The 8354-nt window shown below is 53.8% G+C and overlaps 1 protein-coding gene across 5 annotated transcripts; it reads left to right on the top strand.

Annotated features, from left to right (window-relative positions):
* The first annotated feature begins 1416 nt into the window (after positions 1-1416).
* LOC118656235 (keratin-associated protein 10-2) lies at positions 1417-8252 on the top strand. Of its 5 annotated transcripts, none has more exons than XR_004967552.1 (6): positions 1430-1582; positions 1816-1848; positions 2622-2765; positions 3013-3168; positions 7568-7906; positions 8174-8252. XR_004967552.1 is itself a non-coding variant. In XM_036309290.1 (5 exons), exons 2-5 carry the CDS (start codon positions 1843-1845, stop codon positions 3318-3320), a joined length of 363 nt encoding a protein of 120 aa, XP_036165183.1. In that variant the 5' UTR covers positions 1424-1582; positions 1816-1842; the 3' UTR covers positions 3321-3427. The 5 variants fall into 5 exon arrangements, 2 of the variants coding, with proteins under 2 accessions (XP_036165183.1, XP_036165182.1); XR_004967553.1 differs by having other exon boundaries at positions 1431-1582; positions 7568-7771; XR_004967554.1 differs by lacking the exon at positions 2622-2765 and having other exon boundaries at positions 1417-1582.
* The last annotated feature ends 102 nt before the right edge of the window (positions 8253-8354 follow it).

Genomic DNA, 8354 nt, shown 5'->3' with positions numbered 1-8354 from the left:
CATGGAGACAAATCAGACCCAGGTACTCACAGTGTAACTGGGGAGCCAGGCACCGGGGTGGAGGATTCAAATACCTTGTGGTAAAGTGATAGGTATGTATATGGTGCCCAGCGCGGCCACCGCTGCCTGAGGTTGGCAGGAAGACCTCCGTGGGGCAAAATGGAAGTGAAGCTTGAAGGATGAAGAAGAAGTGCAGCAGAGGGGGAACGGGAAGGGTGCGGTTCTAGCAGAGGGAACAGCATCTGCAAAGGCGTGGAGCTGCGAGGCCCTGTGCACTGGCTCAGGCGCCCTGAACAGATCCTGTGATGGAACCTTGAAGGAACTGATGGGGCACAAAACAGTCTTATTTGTTTCCATATTATCTGATCCGCTCCCCCAGGAGGAGTGTAAGCAACAGGAGGGGAGGGAGCGTGCTGCCTTGTCCGCTGCTGGAGACCCAGAGCCTAGAGCTGCGCTTGGCCCCAGCGGGGTGTGTGTGAGAATGGATCAGCCAGAGAGGCAGGACCCAGACTGGAAGGTGTTGTCAGCAGAAGCATTTGGGCCTTATTCTGCAGTCAGTCCGGAGCCTGCCCAGGTTTAAAAATAGAAACGGAACAAGATCTGCTGAGGGTGGAAGGAAATCACTTTGACAATGATGTGATGGCTGAAGAAATCAGATTACTAGGTCTTTTTAAAAATATATATATGTTATTATTATGGATTTCAGAGAGGAAGGGAGAGGGAGAGAGAGATAGAAACAGCAATGATGAGAGAGAATCATCGATCGGCTGCCTCCTGCACGCCCCACACTGGGGATCCAGCCTGCAACCCGGGCATGCGCCCCGACAGGGAACCGAACCGTGACCTCCTGGCTCATAGGTGGATGCTCAGACACTGAGCCACGCCACCTGAGCAGATGATGGAGTCTGAAATTAGGGGACTGTCGATAAAAACGGGTGGGGTCAGGTTGAAAAATATTGAGAATAATTCCAGACAATTTAACAAGTCGCTTTGATTTTTACAGTGTCCCTGTGAGGTAGGTGGCTCCCCCTTTACAGAGGAGGAATGGACTCAGTGGGCCCAGTGACTCGACCAAAGTCACACAGCAAGTTGGTGTTGTGTGTGTGTGTGTGTGTGTGTGTGTGTGTGTGTGTGTGTGTGGTGGAGGTGGGGGTGGGGGGGTGGGGTGGGGGGATCTTTCTTTGCTAGCGGCTCAGGACCCAGCATGTGAAGGGGATCGGTCCTGGCCGGGTAGATGGCGGTTCCATCCCGGGTCAGGGCACCCGCAAGAACCAACCAATAAATGGGCATGAATAAGTGAAACAACAAATCTCTCAATCTCTCTCTCTCTCTCTCTCTCTCTCTCATTAATTAAAAAAAAAAAAAAAAAAAAAAAAAAAAAGCTACTAGTCTCAGAAAATCAGCGGCAGAAGCGAAGCGGGGAGAAGAAATTTTGGGTCTCGGCAGCCGCCGTAGAAGCAGCGCGCGGTTTCCATGGCGACAGTAGGAAGCCCGGGAGGTTTGCGGGCTGTGCAGCCCCCGCGGCCCTTTGTGCCCAACGCGGCGCGGAATCCGTGAACGGTCCGCGGCGCCGAGGGTGCAGGTGACGCGGGTGGTGGACGGGAGGGGGGGCTGGGGTGCGGGGACAGCAGAGGGGTGTGGCCGGGTCGGGCTGGGGCCTGCGCGGGACGTGCCGCCCCGAGTCCCATCGCCACTGTCCGGACCCGGGACCCCCGCTGGGCCCGTTTCCCCGACCGGGGAGCGGGAGGAAGGGCGGGGCACCCGGGCCAGCGGCCCCTCTCGGCCTCTGAGCCCGGGGCGCTCTCTCCTCTGCAGCTCCTGCCTGGCGCGCTGTCCTGCCCCATGGACGTGAGTCCCAGGCCCCCGACCCCCGCAGCGCCCTAAACTCACCCAGACGTGCCTGCCTGCGGGCGGACTGCAGAGGGGGCCCTGCACCCCAATAACCCTCCCGCTCAGGACGAGAGCGTTCAAAGGAATGCCGGGGAGGGGGACCCCCAGCAGGGCCCTTCCCGCTCTTCCAGGCCAGAGGAAGTTTGCCGAGTGATCAAGGAGAAAGGCGTCGAGGCGGAGGGAACAGTGGGTAGAGACCTGGGGTGAGAGAGAGGAGAGGGCACTTGGGGGCTGCCGGGCCTTCAGTGTGGCCGGGGTGCAGGGAGGGAAGGCGGGTGGGTGGGGCGAGGCCCGGGCTTTTGTCTCTGAGATAAGTGAGGACTAAGTCGCTGAGAGCCATCAATGGGTTGTAAGGAAGGGAGGAACACGCAAGGACAACTGCTGTGGGAAGGGGCAGCGCTGCAGATTGGAAGACAGTCAGGGGCAGTGATGTTGGCTGAGGGCTGGTAAAGCATCCCAGACAACAGGTCCATTGGGAGAGACGTTCTGAGAGGAAGCTCAGTCGGTCTGGGTGAAGCCTAGAATGACCACAAGCCCTGTATGGTGCTGAAATGGGGATGACAGGGGAAAAGGGGGTTTGGGGGACAAGAATGTGTAGTCCTGTCGACTCACCCGGCCATCTGGTGGCTGTTCCTCCCCCCTTTCCGGCCACCTCAGTGTCCCCCTGGTATTTCTGTGTTCCTGCAGCCTCCCCTACCTCCTTGTCACCCCTTCCTCCTGTACTCATCCAGGCCTCCTCTAGCCCTTGGAATCCCACCCCGGCTCCCGTCAGCAGTCCTTCCCTGCTGCTCCCCATCCCCGCCATCGTCTTCATCGCTGTGGGCATCTATTTGTTGCTGCTAGGCCTAGTGCTGCTGACGAGGCACTGCCTGCTGGTGAGGAGCCTCTGGGGGCCGAAGGGTGGGCTCTGGAAGAGGAACCCGGTTAGCCTGTGCCCTCGTCTGCAGGCCCTCACTCTGAGACTCCTCTGCCATTCCGTCCCCTCATCTATCCCTTCCCTGGGACCAGAGTTCCTCCTCTGCTGTCTCCTGCCGAGCCTTCTCTTGTCCCTCTCCCCAAAACCGTATCTTGGCTACCCCTCCCCGCCACCTGGTCCGGATCCTGAGCCCTGCCATTTCCTAGGCCCAAGGCTGCTGCACCGATTGCAGCTCCCCCTGCAGGAAGCAAGGCGCCTCCAGGCCCCAGGACTGTTGCTGGACCTGTGCAGAAGCCTGCGACTTCCCTCTGCCCAGCCCAGCTCACTACCTGGATGCCTGCTGCCCCCAGCCCACTGAAGCTGTGAGTTCTCACACTGTCCCCGAACCCCTTGAGCCGGAGCTAGACACCATCTGTACATTGATTTTTGTTGTTCTTGTTCAACATTTATTATTCAGCACAATTCCAGTACCGGGTCGGGTGGAAACAGCCAAAAACAACATAAACAGCCCTGACCGGTTTGGCTCAGTGGATAGAGCATCGGCCTGCGGAATGAAAGGTCCCGGGTTCGTTTCCGGTCAAGGGCATGTACCTTAGTTGCGGGCACATCCCCAGTAGGAGATGTGCAGGAGGCAGCTGATCGATGTTTCTCTCTCATCGATGTTTCTAACTCTATCCCTCTCCCTTCCTCTCTGTAAAAAAATCAATAAAATATAAACAACAACAACAACATAAACAATATACCAGATAATTTCTAATGATGAAATCTGCTTGGAAAAAAGAAACAGGCCCTAGCCGGTTTGGCTCAGTGGCTACAGCTTCAGTCTGTGAACCGAAGGGTCCTGAGTTCGATTCCAGTCAAGGGCACATGCCCGGGTTGTGGGCTCAATCCCCTGTGTGGTGCGTGCAGAAGGCAGCCGCTGATCAATGATTTTCTCCCATCATTGATGTTTCTCTCTCTCTCTCTCTCTCTCTCTCTCTCCTCTCTCTCTCTCTTTCTCTCTCCCTCTCCCTTCCACTCTGAAATCAATAAAATATAAAAAGGAAAAGGAAAACAGGGTATCAGCTGGAGATAGGTGATGTGTGTAACATGTAGAGCATACAATCACCTCTGAAAGTGGTAGTTGAAAGAAAAAACAACCTCTCACAGAGCTCATTCTGTTCACTGAGTGAATACTATGCTCCATTATTATTTTCTCAACAACCCTGGGAGCTGGGTATTTTATAAAACCTGCATATATTTTTTTCTGGCCACAAAAAGCACTGATTACAAAGTGTGCATGTTGTAACACATAGAAAATATAAGGTACTTTATAAACCAACTCTAACTAAGGTTGCTGTTTTGTGTGACCCTCATATACAGTACTAACATACAGTACTATCACTGCTGTATTTTACTAGGATTTGGTAAAAATGGGTCATACCACATATATCATCACAACTGCTACTTACTCTTTTTAAAATATATATATTTTTATTGATTTCAGAGAGGAAGGGAGAGGGAGAGAGATATAGAAACATCAATGACGAGAGAGAATCGATTGGCTGCCTGCAACCCTGGCATGTGCCCTGACCGGAATCGAACTGTGGCTTCCTGGTTCATAGGTCAATGCTCAATCATTGAACCACACCGGCAATTTACCCTTTTTAACTTATCACACCTCGGTCACCAATCTGTGCCTGTGCACGTAGGTAGGTAGGTATTTGTGCCCCCCCTTTGCAGGGGAAACGTTGGCCTGGGGAAGTTTAGCCACTTCCCCAACATCCCACAGCAGAGTCTGGCCTGGCAAGTTGTTCCACAGTGTGTTCGAGTCCTCAGGGCGAAGCCTGGCGTGCAGGGGACAGGCCATTTTTGCACTCGTGGGTTTAAAGATGTTCAGTGTAAGTGAACACCTTCCTAGGCGGTAATTATTTTGGGCTCAGAGATTTAGACAATAAGCTCCTACCCTTGAAGTGGTGACCTTCCTTAAGAGGGAAAAGTGTGGCTAGAACACCAAGCAGATTCATAACTTGGACGGACTGTAGTTGGTGCACTGAAGTCTCTGTCCTTCAGTTTCCTTAGGAACAGTAACAATCACAGATATTACCAAGTTCTCGCCTACTTCACAGCTGTTGAAACTGCAGCTTACAGAAGCTTGAGTGACTGAGCCAGGGCAGAAACCTAGGTTTCCGTTGCCAAGTATCCAATTCATTCATTATTTATTCACTTAACCAAAGATTTATGGAGTTATTGTTGAGACCCTGTGCTGGGCCCTGAGGGCTCAGTGGAAACAGGGTAGACATGGTCCCAGCCCTCACAGGGCTTACATTCTGGTGAAGGCCAGAGAGAAATAAGTAGGCAACTATAATAGCGTGTGAGAAACTCATACAGTGCAGTGGTTGGTTCTCAGCCCTGTCTGTGATCAGAAGCAGGCATCAGAAAGGTCTGGGATTGGATTGATTGGAGTTTGTGATTTTTTTTTTAATACATATTTTATTGACTTAGAGAGGAAGGGAGAGGGAGAGAGAGAGATAGAAACAGCAATGATGAGAGAAACTCATTGATCGGCTGCTTCCTGCATGCCCCCAACTTGGGATGGAGCCTGCAACCCGGGCATGTGCCCTGTGACTGGGAATCGAACCATGATCTCCTGGTTCATAGGTCAACGCTCAACCACTGAGCCACACCAGCTGGGCAGAGTTTGTGAATTTTTAACAAGTTCTCACACAATCCTGCCCCACCCACCAGGGGAAAGAGCTGCCGTGACAAGAGCAGCTCCCTTTACGGAGTGCCCACTAAGCATCAGGCGTTGTGCTTCGTTCTTTCCGCTGATTCCTCACGATGACCTTAAGAATTGGGCTCAGAGACGAGGAACCTGAGGCTCAAAACGTGAATTCGCCAGGCCTGGGCCTGAACTAGACTCCAGGCTGAGCCTGGGCGCTAACCAGTAAAGGTGGCTGGTCTTCACAGCATCAAAGCAAAAGATACCCAAGTGGAAAACTCGGGGCCTAGAGAAACACGAGGGTTAACAGTCTTGTGGAGCTCTGGTTTAATGTACTTAAACAGCAGATTCCTTCCGGAAGTCACCTGGCTGCCTGGGAGAGTTGAGAAATCCATTAGCCAGTTTTTAATGACTAGATCCAATGGACAGAGCCAAGAAATGCTTTTAATACCCTCTTCTCTGAAGTGAGGGCAGGGGAGCCTCTCTCAGCCACCAATTTTGTGCACAGAATGACAGCAGGGTCCTCCAAAATCCCACAGAGCTGACTTCATCTCCAGACTTGGACTCCCCAGAGACACCCCAAAGCACACCCTCATCAAACACAGCAAAACCACTTTGCTCTCTGTCCCTTCCACCATGACACTTCTGGCCTCCTCCTTGGGAGCCAATTCTAGTGGCAGTAGCTCCAGCCCAATCCAGCCCCCTCTACCTGGAGACACTAGGTCCCTTCCCCTCACAGGAGCCCCTAGTGACATCTGATAGTACCAGTCATCCGGCACCGCACCCCGAAACCTCAGCTGTTCAAAAGGTCATTCCCCTATTCCTGGCCTGGCCCAGTGTCTGATCTGTGCAACTGTGACTGTCACTAGCTCTGTCTTAGGACTCAAGATGCCAATTTTCTGTCACACACCCTGGGCGTGTGCTGCCCCAGCCAGTTGGCCTGACTCCACTTAATGCCTGAAGCAGTCTCCGATCATCTCTGCCCCAGGACAGGAGGGGAGTCGGCTGGAGTCGGCTGCTCCCCCTTCCTGTCTCTAGGACAGGCTATTCTTCTCCCCAAGAGGCAGACCTTCTGTTTCCCTGGGAACTGAGAAGCCTCTTCTTTCTCCGTTGCCTACAGAGGGAGAAATTATGTGCTTTGGTTTATCCATTCATCCCACAGTCATCGCTGAGCATGAGTCCCCATGCCAGCTCCGTGGAGACGTGAGATGAACAGTCCCTGTCCTTGCACACCCACAGAGAAGCTGATGTTCCCGACCTGGGAGGCAGTGGGTCGAGGGGGGTCTAAGGACGGGGAGCAGGCAGGCCAGGTGCATCCCAGCAGCATCCCCCAGATGCATTCCTTTGGGCAATCACTCCCCTCTCTGAACCTCCATCTCCTCTTTTGTAAAGAGGCTCCTCTACTCAAGGTTCTGACAATTAGGAGATATAACTTTTTGAGACATTAAACAATTTAATATGCAATTTAAATTGCATAAACAATTTAAATTGCATTAAACAATTTAAATATGCAAATTACTATTATTAAAGATTTTAAAACTCATTCATGAATGCAGTCTGCCTTGCACAGAGTAGGTGCTCAGAGATGAGGAGATCTTGCAGTTTGGTCTCATGCCAGGAAGAAATCCACAAAACCAACAAGTTATTTTCATCAGGGACAGAAAATGTGTGTGCTTTCCCTGCCTACTGACTTTCAATTGCCCTGGGCCACAGAAATGTAGAGCCGTCACTGAGCTGGGCACTGGGACACCGAACGCTAGCATGGGGCCAGGCCAGAAGCCCTCTGGTCCTGTCTCCTCGCCTATAAAATGGGGAGAGCGAGAGGACCCCCTGAATAGTTTCTCCCAGCCCCTGAACTCAGCTGTTTGGAACATTGCCTCCTTGCTGATTTCTCAACAGCACGGATTTGATTTGTGCCCAGGGATGGTGGATGGTACTCTCTGTTCCACTGGGCAAATGGACTTTCCGGGCCTGTTCCCTTCTCCCCTGAGGGACGCAGCCTCAGGCTCCGGTCCCCCTTCCTCCTGCCCACCTCCTCACTCCCTTCTCCTCTCCCTCAGGGCTGGGCCCCGCGCTGCCCTCGCTGCTGCCCGCTCTGCGACTGTGCCTGTGCGTGCCAGCTGCCTGACTGCCAGAGCCTCAACTGCCTCTGCTTCGAGATCAAGCTCCGATGAGGACCCAAGTCCCTGCCCTCGGGGGAGTGGGCAGCCCCCAGGGCCCACAGGCCCTCTTCCCTGAGGGGCCTCCGGCCACTGGGACCACAGGTGGGCCGCCTGGCTCACTGGCCTGGGAACCAGCAGTGGAGAACTTGGCTCTCAACAGAGCAAGACCTGGGGAGCCACTGGCCGGCTAGACTGCAGTTCCCTCACAGGGAACACCAAAGACGGGGAGCCCCGCAGGTGCCGGCCCTCCTCTTCCCTCCCCAGTAAATGATGCTAACCACGGGTGGAACTTGGACCTAAGTGTCAGGATACAGGGTACCTGGCGTGCCCAGTCCATGGGCTCTTGGTTGTTTTGGGGTGTGGGTCTAGCTAGCACCTGCAGCTGCACCCCCTCTAAAGAAATGGGCTCCAGAGAATCCATCGGAGCCCAGGAGGGGGAGGGGGTCAGAGGAGGAGGCAGGAAAGGCCACGTGATCGGAGTCCCCTTTCCCCTTCTCCCCACAGATCCCCGCCCAGAGATTTATTTCCCTTTTGAGGGCCTGAGACTGGATTTCCAAGGAAGAAATTCCCTCTGAGTTACGGGTGAGTGGGCAGGGGCCCTCCCCAGGCCTTAAAATAGGGCAGGCCCAGCTCGCTCCCCGCTTCTCGCACTCGGGGCCCCACGCCGGCCTGAATGTCAGAAGCT

Source organism: Myotis myotis, unplaced genomic scaffold (genome assembly GCF_014108235.1).
Source record: "Myotis myotis isolate mMyoMyo1 unplaced genomic scaffold, mMyoMyo1.p scaffold_m19_p_5, whole genome shotgun sequence".
NCBI lineage: Eukaryota > Metazoa > Chordata > Mammalia > Chiroptera > Vespertilionidae > Myotis > Myotis myotis.
The sequence above is the reverse complement of the archived record's forward strand: the minus strand, read 5'-3'. Positions and strand labels throughout refer to the sequence as shown.

Bases quoted from the DNA above. Each gene is read 5' to 3' on its own strand.
- LOC118656235 (XM_036309289.1), top strand. The intron at 2,766-3,012 runs GTGAGGAGCCTC...GCCATTTCCTAG, and splicing joins TGACGAGGCACTGCCTGCTG to GCCCAAGGCTGCTGCACCGA. The intron at 3,169-7,567 runs GTGAGTTCTCAC...CCTCTCCCTCAG, and splicing joins GCCCCCAGCCCACTGAAGCT to GGCTGGGCCCCGCGCTGCCC.